This window comes from Salmo salar, chromosome 15 (assembly GCF_965601325.2).
Source record: "Salmo salar chromosome 15, fSalSal1, whole genome shotgun sequence".
Lineage (NCBI taxonomy): Eukaryota > Metazoa > Chordata > Actinopteri > Salmoniformes > Salmonidae > Salmo > Salmo salar.
In genome coordinates, this window is record NC_138305.1 from 39,604,373 (window position 1) to 39,626,862 (window position 22,490).

At 44.9% G+C, this 22,490-nt stretch overlaps 1 protein-coding gene across 2 annotated transcripts in view; it reads left to right on the top strand.

Annotated features, from left to right (window-relative positions):
- The window catches only part of LOC106571315 (DNA polymerase zeta catalytic subunit), a 103,099-nt gene that overhangs the window by 67,243 nt on the left and 13,366 nt on the right, over positions 1-22,490 (top strand). For both annotated transcript variants that reach the window (XM_014144240.3, XM_014144241.3), the window contains 10 exons: positions 1,631-1,776; positions 2,235-2,363; positions 2,651-2,885; positions 3,210-3,352; positions 3,469-7,270; positions 7,471-8,357; positions 8,728-8,816; positions 11,639-11,764; positions 11,944-12,136; positions 13,997-14,108. In XM_014144240.3, the coding sequence (XP_013999715.3) occupies positions 1,631-1,776; positions 2,235-2,363; positions 2,651-2,885; positions 3,210-3,352; positions 3,469-7,270; positions 7,471-8,357; positions 8,728-8,816; positions 11,639-11,764; positions 11,944-12,136; positions 13,997-14,108 (5,862 nt within the window). The remainder of the gene's footprint in view (positions 1-1,630; positions 1,777-2,234; positions 2,364-2,650; positions 2,886-3,209; positions 3,353-3,468; positions 7,271-7,470; positions 8,358-8,727; positions 8,817-11,638; positions 11,765-11,943; positions 12,137-13,996; positions 14,109-22,490) is intronic.

Sequence of the window (22,490 nt, forward strand, 5' to 3'; positions counted from 1 at the left end):
TGCTGTCTAGTATATCTCTGCTCCCTGCTCCCCCTTCTTTCTGAGCAGAAATCATTTCCTTAGATAAATAAAAGTCCAGTTGGTCCGGTGTGTGCTGTTACATCAGGTCCAGATAAGCTAAGTTGTTACCAATGGGAGGAAAATGAAACGGTTCTATCGAAGGTAGGTACAGGCCAGTATGGGAGCAGTTTGGACCTTGGCACAGGGACCCGTCTCCTCTCACCTGGCGGAGCTTTGTCTTGGCAGAACTGTGCCACACACACACACACACACACACACACACACACACACACACACACACACACACACACACACACACACACACACACACACACACACACACACACACCCAGCTCACAGCCCTCACTGGCTGACTGGCGCTCTTTCACATATACAAGTACAGTCTCTCTCGCACCGCACATTCTCTCTCTCTCGCGCGTGTTCTCTTTCTCTCGTGCCGCACGTTCTCTCTCGTGCCACACGTTCTCTCTCGCGCCACGCGATCTCTCTCTCTTGCGTGCGTTCTCTCTCTTACGCGCGCACGTTCTCTTTCTCTCGTGCCGCACGTTCTCTCTCGCGCCACGCGATCTCTCTCTCTCGCGTGCGTTCTCTCTCTCTTACGCGTGCACGTTCTCTTTCTCTTGCGCGCACACTATTATTCTACAATGTATAAAGAAAACCCCTTGAATGAGTAGGTGTCCAAACTTTTGACTGGTACTGTATATACTTCTTAATTCCATTCTTTTACTTTTAGATTTGTGTGTATTGTTGTGAATAGTTGGATACTACTACACTGTTGGAGCTAGAAACACAAGCATTTCGCTACACCCGCAATAACATCTGCTAAATATGTGTATGTAACCGATACAATTTTATTTTATTTTGATTTGATTTGTGTGTCTCTCTCTGTGTCTCTCTGTATCTCTATGTCCCTCTGATTGTAACCTCAGACAGGCTGTACTGCAGTAAGAACAGTAGGGCTGAAGGAATCCCCTGATACCTCCTAGGCTCCCCCTGTAGCCACAAAAGTCATTAGTGACGAGACTAATTAACAAAGAGTGAGACAGTCCTGCACACACAGGCCCATCTCTGGAGCACATCTGCACTCCTTCATCCGCCCTACAATGACAAATTATGATTTATTTTTTTTGTAGAGAAAGTGAAGTAGTGGTTAAAATATTTTTGGGGGCTAATTCCGGCATTGCTTGTTCCACCTTTTTGAGTTCCACCTTGCATGTTTTTCAATATTTAGTTGAGTTGCTAAGTAGTGAGTTGCTAAGCAATGCAAGGTTACAGCACGGAACAGAGCGGATGGCGGAGCCTGATGGTCAGAAAGCCTGTAGCCAAGAGGCATTTGGGGTAAATCCCAAAGAACCACTGGCCACTTGCCAGCTTTCCATTCATACCTCCTCCTACACACACTGTACACATACACTTGTTTCTCTCACTCTCCCTCTCTCACACACACACTGCAGCCATGTCTCCTGATTAAGACAAGGGATGCTAATAAAACCTGACTGCTGCAGCGCTGTCCCAGGAGCCCCGTCTGTGACTGGTGATAACCTTAGCAGTTACATGCCCACAACAGTCTCCCTTATCTCCCTTTGAACTAATGCCTCTTTTTAAATAGGACTCAGTCTGGGTCTGTGGAGGGCGCGGCAGAGGAGCAGGATCCCTTCCCAGCTGAACTGTCTGTATACCCCGATGTCCTGACCCCAGAGCTGCTGCATTGTACACCAGCTAACCAGGTGGAGGTTCACAGAGACTCTCAGACTGGTGAGAGCAACAAATCTCCCTATCGACCCTCCACTACAATGTCTCTTTCTGCCAGAGAAGGTGGATTGACATTTGTCCTAATTCTCCCCTAACTTTCCTACTGTGACTGAATTTCAAGTGTGACACACAGTGTTGATCTACATTAGCCTAATCTGCTGGCTCAGTCTGCCAAGTCTCATGTAGGAACAGTGGACATGCCAGGGAGGCTAGGCGTCTGGCACACACAGAGAGCCAGGATGGAGTATGGCTGGGCCTCATGCTGAGCCACTCCCTGTGTCATGTGTCCCAAATGGCACCCTATTCCCTATATAGTGCACTACTTTTGACCAGGGCACTATGTAGGGAATAGGCTGCCATTTGGGACACACACGCACTCTGTTTGTCAGTAATGATCATTTTCCCCATGTCTCGCTCTATCTCGCTCCCCCCACCCCCACCCCTCTCTTCCCTCCACTCAGACACTAAAAGGAACTGTGGTAAAGACCAGGGGGAGGCCATTGTGGATGAGGAGGCCATTCTGAGTCTGTTGGAAAGCAGCCAGACCTTCCTCCCCCTCTCCCAGAGATCCAACCACTCCCCCTTACTAGGTAGGCAAACAAACCTCACTGATTACTGTGTTCATTTGGTCTATAGAGAACAGCATATCCAACTGATCCTATGTCATTTTCATTTCAAAAATCTGTTTTTAATCAACATATTGTTTCTATGGCATAACTAGTGCCAGGAGATTGATCTGACCATATGACCTGACCAGGAAAAGCTCCGGGCCCTAGTTATAACTCCAGCCCATAAGCAAAGCATCTAAGTATGGAGCTGATTGACCTCAGAGGTAATTTCCCCTTACCATGTTGTGTTTGCTGTGTGCGTGTTGCAGATAGCAGCCGGGACCATGCCATGGTTGACCTGCTGGCAGGCCTGGAGGATGATGGGTACAGAGAAGCCCCTATGAGGCAGAACTCCCAGCATTCTCTGCCCGGGGGAGGGAGCACTCACTACAACAGTGACGAGGAGGAGGAGGGGCCAGAGCTAGAGAGGGAGGAGGCAGAACTCAGTCTGATGATGTCACAGAGATGGGACAGCGACCTTCCAGAACAGTCTCCTAGACAGAGGTGACTGATTTTTCTTTTCATTCTTTGCCTTGTTCTTTTTGCTCAATATGAACGAATTATGAGTTTAATAATAACTCATTAAATAAAGAAAACAAATCTAATTACAGCTTTCTTTGAAAAAATGCATGTCATCAATCTTGTGCCCCAGTTTTCATGCTTATTTCTTGAGGAGCTGGATTCCTCTTGTCACTTAATTCACATGATGGTAAACAGTAAACGCAGACGTTTGGCAGTCGGATGAAGGTCATCTGCGGTGAGCCGTGACTGTGAATAGTTTAAGCGACGCCTCATTGTTTAATCAATGTCTCTGTTACCTCCCTCTAGACCTGGTGTGAAGGATGCAGAGGAGAGCTTCAGTGACGAGCCCCAGGAATCCTCCGATGAGGAGATGGAAAGGAGGGGGGACAACTCTCTCTCTGCCAACCTGTCCATTCCTCAGCTGGACGGCGCTGCGGACGAGAACAGTGGTGAGTTATAAGAACGTAATGATAATAAACTACATATATCACATCTAAGATTGCGTCATTGATGCTTTCCTTTGATTCCTGTCACAGTATTTATATGTTATATCTGCTCTCCATAGATTCATCGTTAACGGACAAAGGCTCCAGGACCCACTCGTCCCTCACCGTCACAGACAAGATCCTGGGGAAGAGGAACCCCTTTCCTGGGGAGACTGTCCGCCTGGAGCCCCTGTCCTCCACCAAGGTCCTCCTGGAGTTCAAACACCCTGAACATAGGCAGGCCCACTCACAGGACGCAGAGGAACCAGCCAATAAGCACTTCCTCGGCCAGGACAGTCACGAGTGCTCCACGGGGTTCAAGGTGAATAAAGAGAGACCTTACATCCAGCCGGTCAAACACCCCATCCCCTGCAATATCGCCAACCAGGCTGAGGTTTCTCAGATCTGTGTGGACAAAATGGACGTTGTTCGGCCTCTGTACACCTACGAGAAGAAGACGATGGCTCTGGATGAGTCAGACCTGGACGTCTTTCCGTTCAGCAACGGGAAGATCACCCAGAGCAGGAAGAAGTACAGCAGTATGAAGAACGTCGAGAAGAATCGTCTGTCCATCCTGCAGAACCACAGGAGCTTTTCCCTGTGTTACTCTGAGCTGAGGAACTGCCCCAGCACGACAGATCTGGAGCTGGGTCAGAAAGGCTGTAAAAGCCCAATACTGAGAAACAGTATAACCCCAACTCCCTGCCCCATAGAAGAGGACGAGCTCCTGGCCCCGCTGGAGGGCGAGATGGGCCAGGACAGCGAGGACGGCGACATGGGTGAGCTGAAGATCAGGTACGAGGACTATCAGGAGAACAAGACTGAGAGGATCATAGTAGCCCAGAAGGAGGCGCACTATAAGTTCTTCCCCAGTGTTATTCTCTCCAACTGTCTAACCAGGCCAGCTAAGAAGGTAGTGGGCAACAAGCTGACCGATGGCTGTGCTAAGCTAGAGCAGGCAGAGACACGCAGGTCCAGGCTTAAGCTTGGCAAGAGGTCTTTGGCTGCTGCAGCCCAGAAGGCTAATGCATACGCTGGGGAAAGCCCAGCCTCTGACACCCAAGTCAGCACAGCCTTTATGTCCATCACGCCTACTTGTCCAAAGAGCACGGACACCGAGGAGAAGCCAGTCACAGTGGCAAAGTCAGTTGTAGTGGAGACTGGGCCCACAGAACCACTGCCAGAATCCCCTGCCCTGGCCCCTACCCCTCTGCCAGCCCCTATCGCTTCCCCTGCACCGGCCCCAGTCCCTGCCATTCTGAATGAGGTGTCTGTGGAGGGCAGGTTGGCCCCACTGCTTGAGCTCCCTGTTAAAGTAACCTGCACCAAAGCCTCAGGTCTGCCTGGCAGCAAGTACACCCTGAGGGCCAAACGAAAGATGAGCTACGACAGCAGCGAGGACGGGGAACAGTCGGTATCCTCTCGCATGAAACACCCTCTGGCCCTCCGAGACCGCTTCAAAGAAAACTACGTCCTCAGCACGCAGGAACTAAAGTACCAGAAACGACGGAAGATGTACAGAAAGGAGCCAAGGGAGCCGCCCATCATCATCAAATACATAATCATCAACCGGTTCAAAGGTCAAAAGAACATGTTGGTGAAGATGGCCAAGGTGAGTGCTGAGGAGCAGCGGGTGGTGCTGACACCTGACAGAGTGGAGACGTACACCAAAATGGCCCCCATCAAGACCTTCTGGCCTAAGGTTCCAGAGTCTTGTGCGGTCAAGTTCCCTCTCAGTGAGCCCAAGGCTAATAAGAAACAGCCCAAACGAAAGGCCAAGGTCAACACCACCACTAAGAAAACGGTCAGCAGTCCACCCAGAGTCCGAGTTAGGCAGGGGGGTGAGAGGCCTAGAAGGACTAGAGGCCTTAGAAAAACCTTGACTCTGCCCTCTCTGCCATGCCCCTGGCCATGTTACTGTGAACTGGCCGATGACCACATCACTGAGTACACTGATGTGATGGTGGAGTTGGGTTATCTATCTGAGAGATCTCTTAGCCCTGTTGATTCAACCCCACCCCGGTGTTGGTCCCCCAGTGACCCCCTTATGGAAGCCATAAGTTCTGATCGGTTGATGAACCGATTAAATGATCCCTGTCTCACTTCTGTTTGTCACAAACCCCCCCCAGAGTCCTTAGGCCGAGGCGTGCGGAACCGCAGCCGGACTGCTAAACCTAGAAATGTAACCTCTACCAGCCCAAGAAGACGGATGAAGCTTTCAGAGGAAGTCAAAAAGGAGAGCACAGCGAGAAGGAAAAGTACAATTGGGACTCCAAGGAGGAGAAAGAAAGATCTAGAAACAGTTGATGGAACTAGTGTGGGTGGTGTCTGTACTACTGCCATCGCCACAAGAACGAGGAGGCCTCGGAGGAAGAAGCAGGCAGAAGAGCCTGAATTGCCCCCTGTCAGAAGCAGAGACTGTGACAGTTCCCAGCACCTCTTCCCAGAGGGTGAGCTGCCTCCTACTGAATCCTCCTCAGAGGACATACCACCCTTTCAGAAGCCAGCCAGCAAAACCAGCCAAATCATTGACGGCTCCAGCTCTAAATCCCTAACCCAGTTCTCGCAGTCTATTGAACCAACGTCTGAGGACTGTGAAAGCTCCATTATGAAGGTGAACCAAAGCTTTGCTCTTGAACTCGCCCAAACGCAGCCTGACCAACCGAAGGGTTGTGCTGTGAAGGCAGACACTACTGCTGATGAATGCACGTTCCATCAGGTTAAATCCCCAACTCAGGTGGGGGACAGAAAGGGCGCCCCCAAAGCAGGGTCCCCCCACTCAGGCCTTCAGAATGGGAAGACCTTACCTGAGGACATCTCTGGCCTGGCTGTTCTGAAGAAGCTCCAGCAGAGAGGTGGGCAGTGCCTTTCCACTACAACACAGCCCCCTGGCTCCACACCAGAACCTGCTGCAGCCAAGCCATCAAGAGCCAGGAGAGCTCCCTCAGCCACCCCACGGAAACCCCGGGCCCCAAGAACTACAACTGCCAAGGAGGGGAAACCCAGGAACAGGAAGGAGAAGGCGAACTCTCAGCCGGAGGTACCTGTGAAGCAAAAGCTCCCCATGTCAGATGACAGCCCAGTGTTCCTGTCAGACCCAGGCCTGGACAGCTGCTACTCCATAGAGGACAGCCTGTCCCCAGAGCTCCCACACAACTACAACTTTGACATCAACGCCATCGGTATCGGTAGCCAGGCAGAGTTCTCCAGCCTGTACATGGGCAGCCAGTTTGTTCTGACCGACAAGAACCTGCCTCAGAAGTTCCTGAGTGACATCACCCAGGATGCGGTACCTGCCTTGGCGCTGAGCTTAGAGAAGAGGCCTGAGGTGTTGTTTGGCTCAGGGGAGGAGCTCCATGAAAGCTTGTCCGGACCTCTGACTCCTGAACTCTTTGACAAGCCAAAAAATGGCGAGCTTGTGTTCAATCATCGATCACCTCTGGACTCTGAGAGGTTACCAAGGAGCAGAGAGTGGGGAACATCTCTGGGCAAACTCCATGGCCTCAGCCACTTCCAGGGCTTTCACTGTGAGAGGAAAGAGCTCCTGTTCTCTGCCTTTGACCCCATCTTACCACTGCCTTTGAGCTCTGTGTCTTTTGCAGACAACGAAGGGTTACCGACTGGGGACCTACTGGAGGGGAATTATGCTTTTACATCGACCACGCCCAGTAGTTCGCGGCGCTCCTTCAGCTCTCTATCCCAGGTGAAGGCCATCAGCCAGCTCCTCAGAGGGACAGGGGGGGGAGCCCACATCCTCAAGCCCCTCATGTCCCCTCCCAGCCGGGAAGAGATCCTCACCACCCTCCTGGACCTGGAGATGTCTGAGGCCACCTTCCAGGAGCCATTCTGCAGCAACCCTTCAGACGCCCCAGGGAAACCCAGGTAAAATCACTAAACTCATGGGATTACTTTAAAAGCACTTTATGACAACTACTGATGTGAAAATGGCTTTATAAATACAATGTGATTGATTTGATTTAAGGGTTGAATGATACTCAATAGATATCTATGATTGATGAGGCTGTAATAAGGCGGAATATTGCCAATCATTCCATCATTAATGTCCATTTTCAAATCTCCAGGGAGGTTGGTGGGCGTAAGCTGATGGTGGAGACAATGTTGACCAAGGAGCTGGCTGAGTTCAACGGGGACCTGTGCCTGGAGGGGCTACAGTTCTGGAAGACAGCCTTCTCTACCATGACCCGGGCCGGCTCCTCTCACACACTGGGAGCAGAGGACACCAGAGACCAGGCCCAGCTCAGCCCCTCTTCAGCCGGGGACCAGAAGGTCATCCTGCTGCCTTGCAGGAGTGCTCCCAGGCGGGAACGCGTCCAGCTATGGCTGGAGGCCAGAAAACAGTACGAGCATCTGCAGAGGGGCAGGAGAGACATGGGAGAACTGGAGAGGGGAAGGTTGGAACAGGTAACAGACGAGCAGCAAACAGACAGGACTGAACAGCCCACTGCGTTCCATTGTTCAGCATTGGAGGACGAGGAGGAGTTTGAGAAGCCCTCAGGTATCAGGACTCGGAGGGAGAGGAGGGACAATCTGTCCCTACAGATATCACCTGTTGGAGGGGTGGAAACTCAGGACAGCCCCAGAGGAGTGAAGCCTGTACCGGACATTAACATCAGAGACTCTGAGGAGGAGTACTATGGTAAATCCATCTCTCCAGACTCACCAGACCTGCTGCCATGGCAGGAGCCCACGCAGCCCAGTCCCTCAGGACCAGACGCAGTAGAGGGAGAGAGGAGAGGGTCAGATCGAGGGTTACCCCTGTCCCCCAGGCTCTGCACATCCCCAGAGAGGAGAGAGGAGAAGCACTTCCTCAGTCCTTCTCCCTTCTCTTCCAAGAAGACCCGGGGGGACGGGGAGTGTACCAGCCCCCAGCTCCACAGCACCCCAGTCCTTAGGCGACACAAAGGCAGGTGTGAGTCGGAGACTGTGTGCAGCACCCCTGTGACTCAAGGTAAGCCCCTTTATTCACCGGCCGCAGGCTATTAGCAGCTGTCACTCTTCATCCTGCCTCAGCCACCAACGTTAACTCAGACCATGGAAAATTACATTAGCGATAGCATCCGCTATAATCTTTTATTTTACTCCAACTTTCTTTCTTACCTCAGTGGGAAATTGTTATGGCTGCCATAAACAACTACATAATTGACTAATCAAGCGTACCAGAATTGTAAACCTGTCACAGTCATTTATTGAATTAGTTTTAATAGGAGGAAGCCGTCTGCATGCGGTTGTTTTGTCCTCTGGAATGTCATTATGCGTCGCACCACCCCACCACGATCCTTAATTCATTTTGGGGTTTCTGTTTGGGGTTTCTGTTCCAGACGCAGAGTCCACGTCTCAGAGACTGCAGCACAGGAGAGGGGAACACACAGAAACCCTGAGGAGAGTGCTACTGACCACACAGATGAAGGTCAGGACAAACGCACAGAATTTAAGCTCCTGTTTATTTAGGTCATTCCCTCCAATGATCATTTGGTGTTTTGTTGATGGTGGTGGATAAAGCTCTCTCAGGCGCCATTCCAGAATCTCCCATAAGTGTTCCATTGGGTTGAGATCTGGTGACTAAGACGGCCATGGCATATGGTTTACATCGCTTTCATGCTCATCAAACCATTCAGTGACCACTCATGCCCTGTGGATGTGGGAATCGTCATCCTATGGGGGCATAGCCATGGTAGTAATAATGGCCTGCCCAGTATTTGTATGCATGACCCTAAGCATCGGGGCTCCCGAGTGGCGCAGCGGTCTAAGGCACTGCATCTCAGTGCAAGAGGCGTCACTACAGTCCCTGGTTCGAATCCAGGCTGAATCACATCCGGCCGTGATTGGGAGTCCCATAGGGCGGCGCACAATTGGCCCAGTATCGTCCGGGTTTGGCCGTGGTAGCCCGTCATTATAAATAAGAATTTGTTCTTAACTGACTTGCCTAGTTAAATAAAGGTTAAATAAAATAAATACAAATAAAAGCATAATGGGACGTTAATTTCTTAATTAACTCAGGAACCACATCTATGTGGAAGATCCTGCTTTCAGTATACTTTTTATTTATTTAATTTTTTTATTTAAGGGGTGGATCAGCTTAATATGGCGGAAAGAATATTGCTTCCATCAATGTAATTGTCTGCATCATTTCCAATCCCCCATATATTTTTGGGGTAAATATATATATCCATATACATACACGCATGCATACATATACACATATATACATACACATACCTATATAGATATACATACTTTTTTTAGAATATACCTTTATTATTCCCCGCAAACCCTACCACCCTTCCACCAATTGGAGTAAACCAATAAACACTTAGGCTTCTACCTTCAGTTTATATATCTTATTCACATTTTACAGACACAATCTATTTTACAATAGTTATATTTTGTTTGTTTTTAGTCCTTCCTCTATTTCTGATGTCCATCCAGTTTGATTTCTATTTGTAACTGTGCTATTTCACAAAAGTTCTGAACCTATATATTTTACAGACCCTGTATGTTTTACATTGGTTATCTTGTTATTAGTCCCACCCTTCGGCTCCATTCAACCCCTCCCATCTATCTCTCAACATCATCCATTTTGGATTTCTATTTGCCATATATTTTTCAACTGTGCAGTGATGCTTCACAAAAGTAGTGAAACTTTCTATTCTCATAGCTTCTACAGATTGTAAATTAAAAATACACATTTTTGCTAAAATAATTATTACATTATTGATTGATTGACTATGGCTTTTCAAATCACCCAGTATTGCTATGTGCAGCATTAGTTCTAGGCAAATGTTGCAATTCTTCAGCCATTCCTGGACCTGTGACCAAAAACGAGCTATATATGGACAATACCAAAATAAATGATCTAATGACTCTGCCTCCTCACAGCAGAATCTGCAGAGCTGGGAAGATTGTGTCCCCCATATATATTTAACATTCTATTGGTTGCAAGAATTTTGTATAGTAATTTAAATTGAAAAATTTGAAGTTTAGAATCTGCCGTTGTTTTGCGTATCAATTCATAAACCATGTGCCGTGGAATGGGTACATCGAAAATCTCTTCCCAACTATTTTGCAATTTATATGGCACAGCTGTCCGTTTTTTGGTCCTTAAATGAAATTGGTATATGTTTTTATTTATCACACTTTTCTTTAACAATTTATGTTCTTTAATACAGGGCCGACATACAAGTTCCTTACTTTTTCCCCTTCTCCTTGCCTCTTCCATTTTTGTGGTAATGCTGCAATTAATTGGTTGTAATTTTGGGTAGAGCAGACATTTCCATATGTCTGTGTTAGCTGCATGTGTGACATCACTTCACCAGTCCTATTTATAATATCATTCACTAAAATTATACCTTTTTTAAACATTTCTTCGAAAAATACGTTTTTTTTATCAATTAGCATATTTGAGTTTAACCACAATATTTGTTGTATTATTTGTTCTGTCGTTTCAGGTGGATTAAACTGAAATTGCAACCAACTTTCTAAGGCTTGTTTAAAAAATTACGATATTTTGGAGATTATTTCCCTTTCAAACAACCGAAAGTGGGCAGGTGTAGTCTGAATAAAGGGAAAAAGGCCCTTCTTGAACATAGGATGAGACATTCGTACCAATTTACTAGAGAACCAGTTTGGATTTAAGTATAACTTTTGTATGACTGATGCCTTTAGTGAGAGGTCTAATGCTTTAATATTTAATCATTTCTGCCCTCTGAATTCATATTCCTTATATAAATAGGCCCTTTTAATTTTGTCTGACTTGCCGTTCCAAATAAAATAGAATATTTTTTGTTCATATAATTTAAAAAGCAGGTCACTAGGTGTAGGCAAAACCATGAGCAAATAGGTAAACTGTGATATGACTAAAGAGTTCATCAGGGTGATTTTCCACAAATAGACAGGTATTTACCTTTCCATGGTAGCAAGATCTTATCTATTTTTGCTAACTTTCTATAAAAATGTATTGGAGTGAGATCGTTGTATCCCTAATTTACTCAAGTGTTTGCGTTATTTTGTCAGTTACCTGTGTTGGCCTCAATATACCCGGATGAGCAATGTACAGTTTTAGAATATTGATGAACAGCATCAATCAAGTAAATGGCCCAAAACAAATGTCAGATTTCACGTAATTAAAAAAATATCCGTAAATGGCTTTTAGCATTTACTTGATCCGCCCTGATACACTGTTCTCTCTTTAATGTGATGTGAATAAGCTTTCCCCCTATTCTCCGTCCCCAGAACCAGTTTGCTGCTTTGAACGCTCCAAAGAAAGACAACTCTCAGATCGAGGGCCCCAGCATCAGCAATTCATACGGATTCAAAGTCAACATGCAAGACCTCCAGGACGCTAAAGCCATGCACGAGGTGAGGCGCACACACACACACACACACACACACACACACACACACACACACACACACACACACACACACACACACACACACACTCCCCACTGACTCAGCTGTTTTCTCACTGACACAAACACACATACAATGTAGTTGGAAGGAAGGAATGTGACATCTTGCTTGTCTTTCATCTGTAGGTGCAGCACCTGACGTTGATGAGCATGGAGCTTCACGCGCGGACCCGACGGGACCTGGAACCCGACCCCGAATTTGACCCCATATGTGCCTTATTCTACTGCTTCAGCTCTGACACACCTTTACCTGACTCAGACAAGACCCAGCTGACTGGGGCCATCGTGGTAGATAAGGACTGCCAGGAGAGTGGCCAAGGTGATGGGTCACACACTCTGTCCCTCCTGCCAAGCTGTGGATGGACCACACTTATCTGACCTTCAAGTATTGTTGTATTGTGTTCATGGTCATTGTGCTTAGATTTGAAAGGACAGTGTATGGCTGTGTTTACACAGGCAGCCCAAATCTGATCTTTTACCAAATTATGGGCAACAAATCTGATCTGATTGGACAAAATACCAATTAGTGGCAAAAAAAGATCAGAATTGGACTGCCTGTATCAATGCAGCCTATATGTTTGTGATATACAGTTGAAGTCGGAAGTTTACATACACTCATTAAAACTCGTTTTTCAACCACTCCACACATTTCTTGTTAACAAACTATAGTTTTGGCAAGTCTGTTAGGACATCTACTTTGTGCATGACACAAATAATTTTTCCAACAATTGTTTACAGAAAGATTATTTCACTTATAATTCACTGTATCACAATTCCAGTGGGTCAGAAGTTTACATACACTAAGTTGACTGTGCCTTTAAACAGCTTGGAAAATTCCAGAAAATGGTGTCATGCCTTTAGAAGCTTCTGATAGGCTAATTGACATAATTTGAGTCAATTGGAGGTATACCTGTGGATGTATTTCAAGGCTTACCTTCAAACTCCGTGCCTCTTTACTTGACATCATGGGAAATCAAAAGAAATCAGTCAAAACCTCAGAAAAATAATTGTAGACCTCCACGAGTCTGGTTCATCCTTGGGAGCAATTTCCAAACGCCTGAAGGTACCACGTTCATCATACTCCTCAGGAAGGAGACACGTTCTGCCTCCTAGAGATGAACGCACTTTGGTGCGAATAGTGCAAATCAATCCCAGAACAACAGTAAAGGACCTTGTGAAGATGCTGGAGAAAACCGGTACAAAAGTATCTATATCGACAGTAAAACGAGTCTTATATCGACAAAACCTGAAAGGCCGCTCAGCAAGGAAGAAGCCACTGCTCCAAAACTGCCATAAAAAAAAGCCAGACTACGGTTTGTAACTGTACATGGGGACAAAGATTGTACTTTTTGGAGAAATGTCTTCTGGTCTGATGAAACAAAAATAGAACTGTTTGGCCATAATGACCATCGTTATGTTTGGAGGAAAAAGGGGGAGGCTTGCAAGCCTAAGAACACCATCCCAACCGTGAAGCACGGGGGTGGCAGCATCATGTTGTGGGGGTGCTTTGCTGCAGGAGGGATTGGTGCACTTCACAATGCAGATAGCATCATGAGGGAGGAAAATATGTGGATATATTGAAGCAACAGCTCAAGACATCAGTCAGGAAGTTAAAGCTTGGTGGGTCTTCCAAATGGACAATGACCCCAAGCATACTTCCAAAGTTGTGGCAAAATGGCTTAAGGACGTCAAGGTATTGGAGTGGCCATCACAAAGCCCTGACCTCAATCCTATAGAAAATTTGTGGGCAGAACTGAAAAAGCATGTACGGGCAAGGAGGCCTACAATCCGGGCTCAGTTGCACCAGCTCTGTCAGGAGGAATGGGCCAAAATTCACCCAACTTATTGTGGGAAGCTTGTGGAAGGCTACCCAAAATGTTTGACCCAAGTTAAACAATTTAAAGGCAATGCTACCAAATGCTAATTGAGTGTATGTAAACTTCTGACCCACTGGGAATGTGATGAAAGAAATTAAAGCTGAAATAAATCATTCTCTCTGCTTTTATTCTGACATTTTACATTCTTGAAATGAAGTGGTGATCTTAACTGACCTAAGACAGGCAATTTTTACTTGGATTAAATATCAGGAATTGTGAAAAACTGAGTTTAAATGTATTTGGCTAAGGTGTATGTAAACTTCTGACTTCAACTGTACCTCTATCTGTGTGTGCCCTCCCAGGTGTCAGAGGAACAGCGCCCCTGCTGGTAAGATCAGGTGTCTCAGGACTGCAGGTCACCTACGCTGTGAATGAGAAGCAGCTGTTCCAGGAAGTTGTCACTATCATGAGGAGGTACAGTAAAGCACTCGACAGCTTCTGGTCCTAAAAAGCTGAAATGAGTTGGTTCGTTGGCCATTCCTATGGGGGAAATGAATGGTGAAAGAATGGGGTTTTGGGATGAACGGCGAAAATAAGTTATAAGGTTAACACAGTCTTAGCTCTTAAACATGTTATTTTATGAGATAATATCAGTCAGTTAACATGACCTTTATGAGTTAGGAACCCTTTATGTGCTTGTTCTGATTACATAAATGCTTTGAAATTCACAAAAAGTGTCATTAGCTGATGAAGATTATCTCATAGAACAAAATGTATAAGATCTCCTAAGCTTGTGTTTATACCACAGACCTTATGTGAAGGTTGACCATGCAGTAGGATTTTAACAGTGTGGAGGCATGCGATGAAGATCTGTTTTTCTTGCCAGAGGGAGGCTATTTATTTGCATGTGGGTATAGCCGGCAAACTGTACAAACATAAAAAATAAAAATACAAAAACAGGACGATGAACAAAAGATAGGCTCTAACCAAAGATAACCCGGGCTTCAACCATGCCTGTAAACCAGGCCGCATGCTGACCTGTTACCCATCTGTCTTTCAAATAAAGAAATGACATGCTTCTTGTAGCAATACCCATTACCCAGAATGCATCACAAACCCTACCAATTACCGAATTTACAATCAACTTCAATAAAGTTATGAAAAAGATACAGTATACAAACACATTCAGGTAATATATTCCACATGATAAATATCCCCACATCATTAAGTCAATAAATGTGTGTCTGATAATGGATCAATGTTTAGAAATACCTAATCAGGCAAGACTTTAGCTGATGTGACAGAGGACAATCGTCACACCTTATTTTTGGCGTTGATCCCAAAAACCAAAACCTTATTCATTTCCCCATAGGCTTTGGCCAACGAGCCAGCCGCCGTTAGTTCCTACAAAAAGATGGAATTTCTATTGCTCTCTATATTGGCTCCTGTTGATTTGACCTTGATCCTTACTTTGTGAAAAAAGAGATCTGAAGCACACAGCACACAGCAGCACACAACATTTACCTGGGTGCTCATGTTCCCAACACTGACGGTGCATAAAGCACCCCAAACATATTTTGGATTTCAATTCAGTGGCAACTTTAGCATGTAAATCTTGGTGGGGAAAACTCTTTTTAGATGCAAACCAGCAAATCCACTACAGAACAGCTTATTATTTTATTCGGACTACAGTGCATTCAGAAAGTATTCAGACCCCTTGACTTTTTCCACATTTTGTTACATTACAGCCTTATTCTAAAATGGATGAAATTGTTATTTTTTCCTCATCAATCTACACACAATACCCCATAATTACAAAGCAAAACATGTTTTCAGAAATTTTTGCAAATTCATTAAAAATAAAAAGCTGAAATATAACATTTACATAACTATTCAGACCCTTTACTCAGTACTTTGTTGAAGCACCTTTGGCAGCGATTACAGCCTTGAGTCTTCTTGGGTATGACGCTACAAACTTGGCACACCTGTATTTGGGGAGTTTCTCCCATTCTTCTCTGCAGATCCTCTCAAGCTCTGTCAGGTTGGATGGGGAGCGTCGCTGCACATCTATTTTCAGGTCTCTCAAGAGATGTTCGATCGGGTTCAAGTCCAGGCTCTGGCTGGGCCACTCAAGGACATTCAGAGACTTGTCCTGAAGCCACTCCTGCGTTGTCTTGGCTGTGTGCTAAGGGTTGTTGTCCTGTTGGAAGGTGAACCTTCGCCCCAGTCTGAGGTCCTGAGCGCTCTGGAGCAGGTTTTCATCAAGGGTTGCTCTGTACTTTGCCCCATTCATCTTTCCCTCGATCCTGACTAGTTTCCCAGTCCCTGCTGCTGAAAAACATTCCTACAGCATGATGCTGCCACCTCCATGCTTCACCGTAGGGATGGTGCCAGGGTTCCTCCAGATGTGACACTTGGCATTCAAGCCAAAGAGTTCAATCTGGTTTTATCAAACCAGAGAATCTTGTTTCTCATGGTCTGAGAGTCTTTAGGTGCCTTTTGACAAACTCCAAGTGGGCTGTCATGTGCCTCTTACTGAGGAGTGGCTTCCGTCTGGCCACTCTACCATAAAGGCCTGATTTGGTGGAGTGCTGCAGAGAAGGTTACCCTTCTGGAAGGTTCTCCCATCTCCACAGATGAACTCTGGAGCTCCTTTAGAGTGACCATCGGGTTCTTGATCACCTCTCTGATCAAGGCCCTTCTCCCCTGATAGCTCAGTTTGGCCGGGCGGCCAACTCTAGGAAGAGTCTTGGTGGTTCCAAACCTTTTCCATTTAAGAGTGGAGACCACTGTGTTCTTAGTGACCTTCAATGCTGCATACATTTTTTGGTACCCTTCCCCAGATCTGTGCCTCGACAATCCTGTCTCTGAGCTCTACGGACAATTCCTTCAACCTCATGACTTGGTTTTTGCTCTGACATGCACATTCAACTGTGGGACCTTATATAGACAGGTGGGTGCCTTTCCTAATCATGTCCAATCAACTGAATTTAACACTGGTGGACTCCAAGTTGTAGAAACGTCTCAAGGATGATCAATAGAAACAGGAATGTACCTGAGCTCAATTTTGAGTTTCATAGCATTTGGAAACATTTCTAAAAACCTGTTTTCACCTTGTCATTATGGGGTATTGTGTGTAGATTGATGAGGAAAAATATTTATTTAATCCATTTTAGAATTAGGCTGTAACGTAACAAAATGTGGCACAAGGGGTCTGAATACTTTCCGAATGCATTATCCACTTTTATAGACAATATACCGACGCACAGACAGCGCATTGCGCACCCACACAATATCAACTGGAAATACATGGGTCGAATACTGAACTTTTTGTTTAAATTGCCATTCTCTTCCCATTAAAATAAAACAATCATGGTTACAGACCCAACAACATTATATAGTATCTCCTCCCCGTGAAGAAAAGCACAAACTAATTATGATACACAATGTAAGCAAAACAAGTAAATCATTCCAACATTGCCTAAAATGAGGAATAAGATACTAATGAGAGAGCCCGGTAGAAGCAATATAACAATTGAGATGTATAAACTATGGCATAAGGGAACGATGAGCTGATAAGAGGCAAGCTGTAATTTCTATTTAAGACGTTAATGAATGAGTAGTCGATATAATTATTTTTTCAGCTCTTTTGAAATGTACAGCTACAGAATTCAGAACATGGGCCGTTCTTACAGTATTCTCCCTGTACATCAAGTCAGAACCGTAGGATAAATAAAGGGGGCATATAAGCAGACAATGAGAAAGCTCTTACAATATTCAATGATGACATTTCTCTAAAATAGGCTATATGTGCACCACCAAGTCAGAACAGTAGGCTAAATGTTGAGGAGGAAAGAGACCAAATTATTAGGTTGAGGCACATGGGCTACTTAACAGCTTACTACACAACATACACTTAGTATTACTTTCTTAGCTACAGTATTCATATCTCCCTGGCAATTTTACATAATTTATGCAGCAGCATACAAGACATATTTTTGGATCACCGTTGTTGTGCTGTGCTCACTTGAACGTGGCACGAATGTCCTTTGTAATCAAACTTTGTCAGCAGAATCTGTCATTCTCTGGATTTATGGTGCTTTCAAGACAACTGGGAACTCTTGGGGGGGACAAGGTTGAATTATGACTCCGTGATCTTCAGGTCTGAGCTCTACAAAGAGGCCCGAGTTCCCGACTTGGAATTCCGAGTTGGATGACCGTTCAAAACGTATTTTCCCAGTCCGAGTTCCCAGTTGTCTTGAACGCACTGAAGTCTGAGATTTCCCAGTTCCGAGTTTCCAGTTGTTTTGAAAGTGGCAGAAGTCATGGATTGACAGCATTGGCAATATATTCAACTTTTTCTGGCCCATGGTGTTGCGTATCAATGTTTATCCTTTTTAAGCTTGGAAAAGAGAACCTTTCAGACAGATGTCCCTAAACGCAGACTTGGACCACACACCTTCTCCACCGAATAACAGGCAGGGGAAGCAAAATAGTGATTACTTTGTGACGCTTGCAGTTAGCCATTGATTCCTTCCAAACCACTCATTGTTTAATTTTCGATTTCCGAATTGTTGTGTAATGTTTGTCCAATGGCCAATGAGCACAGATATGTCTTATCTATAATTTCTCTTCATATGACAAGGGTTGGAAAGGATTTGCTAATAGATTGTCGACGTGATTCATGATGATGACTGCTTGTCTAGCTTGCTCGCTAAGATTTTGAAAGTATGATGTTGACATGATCAGTCCAATCAAAGCTACAGTAGTTATAAAGTGATTTGACGTCATTTTATAAATGACCTTGAGCCTTCTTGGACGGGCACTTCTAATGTAAATCTATGGCAGCACCCAAGGGGGCTTGAACTGCCTGGCTCTCCTTGTAGATTCAGCGGTGACGTAGGTTCCCCATGAGTGACAGAACACTGAGTCAATCACGGCGCAACTAGAGAAGATTACCAACCCCTACGCTCTGTATTTTTGCTGGCTACCCCTCCACCACAGAAAGCACTGAGCTAGGCTGCAACACTTGCATTTTGAAGCTGCCTTACTCAAGAAAGAGACCATGTTTGTATTTGGCTTTATTAACTCAATATTGATTTCAAACTGATATGTGACACACATTAATGCCAAAATAACATTCAAAACAGGCACATTTTTTTAAATATTTTTGTTGTTGCTAAAAGGTGGTGCTCAAAACAGGTGGGTCGCCACTGATCGATATGACGATTATATGTTATAATATACTGTGTGTGTGTGTGTACTATTTTCTACATTTTAAAATAATAGTGAAGACATCAAAACTATGGAATCATGTAGTAACCTAAAATGTGTTAAACAAATCAAAATATTTTTTCTATTTTAGATTCTTCAAAATAGCCACCCTTTGCCTGGATGACAGCTTTGCACACTCTTGGCATTCTCTCATCCAGCTTTATGAAGAATGCTTTTCCAAAAGTCTTGAAGAAGTTCCCACATATGCTGAGCACTTGTTGGCTGCTTTTCCTTCATTCTGCGGTCCAACTCATCCCAAACCATCTCAATTGGGTTGAGGTTGGGTGATTGTGGAGGCCAGGTCATCAGATGCAGCACTCCATCACTCTCCTTCTTGGTCAAATAGTCCTTACACAGCCTGGAGTTGTGTTGGGTCATTGTCCTGTTGAAAAACAAATGATAGTCCCACTAAGCGCGAACCAGATGGGATGGCGTATTGCTGCAGAATGTTGTGGTAGCCATTAGGGTTGCACATTTTGGGGAATATTCAGAGTTGGAAACTTTCCGTGGGAATTAACAGGAATATATGGGAATTAACGGAAATATATGCAAATTAATATTAATACCATTTAAATGTAGATGTTTTTTTGCATTGGATATATTTACCATATATGGAGACAGAAACATAAACTTTTTACCATAACATAAGTTGACATAATTGCAAATGATTAAATCCTTCCAAAAGAAATAAATTATATATTTAGTTATGAATTGAACTTTAATTAAATTAGTTCACTTTTCACATGGGATGATTTCACTGAACAACAAAAGAAAGGGAATATTGAATGATCCCCAATGATCCATCGCATCTCCCAAAAACGTTTTCTGTAAAATGATAGTCTACAAACTAAAGCTTTGATTGTCTTCCTCTCAGGCTTCCATGTCTTCTCCCTGGACCTCCTCAATGTCCACCTCTTGAACATCAGACTCTGAGGCCTCATCTTCACTGTCACTTTCCAAACCTGTTGAGGATGGCTTGTTGTCAGGCTCAAAAAGCCTCAAATTTGCCCGGATGACCACCAATTTTTCAACCCTTGTATTGGTCAGCCTGTTGCCTACTTTGGTGTGTGTTCCCAAACAAGGACCAGTTGCGCTCTGAGGCGGCTGATGTTGGTGGGATTTGGAGGATGATGGAGGCAACAGGGGAAAGAGCCTCAGATCCACAAAGTCCCTTCCACCAGATGGCTGATGAGATATGTTGGCACGACTGCCATATTGCATCTCCAACCCAAAGCCCTTGCTTGGAAGTGTACTTCGCCAGACTGCCAAGAACCTTGCCCTCATCCAGGCCAAGGTGGCGAGACACGGTAGTGATGACACCATAGGCCTTGTTGATCTCTGCACCAGACAGGATGCTCTTGCCAGCATACGTGGAGTCCAACATGTACGCTGCGGTGTGTATGGGCAGAAGTCTTCATGCGTTTTGATGTATTTCAGAACTGCAGTTTCCTCTGCTTGGAGCAACAGTGAAGTGGGCAGGGTAGTACAGATTTATTCTCTTACATCTGCAAGCACAGTCTGAACATCAGACAGGATAGCATTATCTCCCTCAATCCGTGCAATGGCTACTGCTATAGGTTTCAGGCTGCTTACCACTCTCCCAAAATACATCATCCAGGAGGATCCTCTTGATGGGGCTGTCCATATCGGCAGACTGTGATATGGCCATTTCTTGGAGAGACTCCTTCCCCTCCAGGAGACTGTCAAACATGATGACAACACCACCCCAACGGGTGTTGCTGGCAGCTTCAATGTGGTGCTCTTATTCTTCTCACTGTGCTCAGTGAGGTAGATTGCTGCTATGACTTGATGACCCTTCACATACCTAACCATTTCCTTGGCTCTCTTGTAGAGTGTATCCATTGTTTTCAGTGCCAAGATGTCCTTGAGGAGCAGATTCAATGCATGAGCAGCACAGCCAATGGGTGTGATGTGAGGGTAGGACTCCTCCACTTTAGACCAAGCAGCCTTCATGTGCGCAGCATTGTCTGTCACCAGTGCAAATACCTTCTGTGGTCCAAGGTCATTGATGACTGCCTTCAGCTCATCTGCAATGTAGAGACCGGTGTGTCTGTTGGCCCTTGTGTCTGTGCTCTTGTAGAATACTGGTTGAGGGGTGGAGATGATGTAGTTAATTATTACTTGCCCACAAACATTCGACCACCCATCAGAAATGATTGCAATACAGTCTGCTTTCTGTGTGATTTGCTTGAACTTCACTTGAACTCTGTTGAACTCTGCATCCAGTAAATGAGTAGATAAAGCATGTCTAGTTGGAGGGGTGTATGCTGGGCGAAGAACATTCTGAAATTTCTTCCAATACACATTGTCTGTGAGCATCAGAGGTGAACCAGTTGCATACACAGCTCGAGCAAGACATTCATCAGCATTTCTCTGATGTTTCTCCATTGAGTCAAAAAAAACTTCTGATTCCAGGAGGACCATGAGCTGTTGCTATTGATAAGGTGTCTGATTCATCATTTTCACCTCGAATAGAAGCAGAGGGACTTTTGTCAGAGGTTGCTTGTTATGAGCGCTGAGGGAACTTTATGCACTTGGCCAGATGATTCTGCATCTTTGTTGCATTCTTCACATATGTTTTGGCACAGTATTTGTAAATGTACACAGCTTTTCCTTCTACATTAGCTGCAGTAAAATGTCTCCACACATCAGTTGAGTGGCATTTTCCTGTAAAGATGAGAAACAAATGAGTAAGAAAACAACAAATACAATTCCATGTACAGATAAATAGTTAAGCAGTTAGATTAAACAACTCCTTTGTAAGATAAATGTTTTAAAATGGAACATGTATGGAAACAGGTGAATTAACACTCAGTTAGCAGGCTCAAGCAAGCTAAAACCCACATGGTAGCAAAAACTAACTAGCAGAAATTAACAAGTTAGAAATTATTTAAACACACTTTGTGGAGGCTACTGTTTACTAGTTAACAAAAAATAATGTATGTCATGAAAAATATTTTCGCCCCACTCAGTATTGTAATCAAAACTTACCAGAATGTAGTCTTTGGATCAGACAGTGTAGTCGTGTGGGCTCAATAGCATTACATTTACATTTTTTGTCATTTAGCATGTCGTTAGTGTGCAAGATCTTGAGAATCAGCTGTACATGTGATGGAAGAATGCACTGTGAATGCAGAGGGTTGTAATTCCATTGAATTGGGGATATTTTAACCAAAATATGCCAGAAGACTGAGAATTGCCTTATGTGTATCCCACAAAAAAAGTGTAACTCTTATAAGCTAACTTTTTTGATGAATTTAAGCAAAATTCCCCAAATTCCAGGGCTTAACTCCCCATGGAAAATTTCCGTAAATTTACCGGAAAGTTTCTGACCCTTTGCAACCCTAGTAGCCATGCTTGTTAAGTGTGCCTTGAATTATAAATAAACCACTGACCGTGTCACCAGCAAAGCCCCCCACACCATCACACCTTCTCCTCCATGCTTCACGGTGGGAACTACACATGCGGAGATCATCCTTTCACCTGCTCTGCATCTCACAAAGACACGGCGGTTGGAAGGACAGATTTCCACCGGCCTAATGTCCACTCAATCAAATCAAT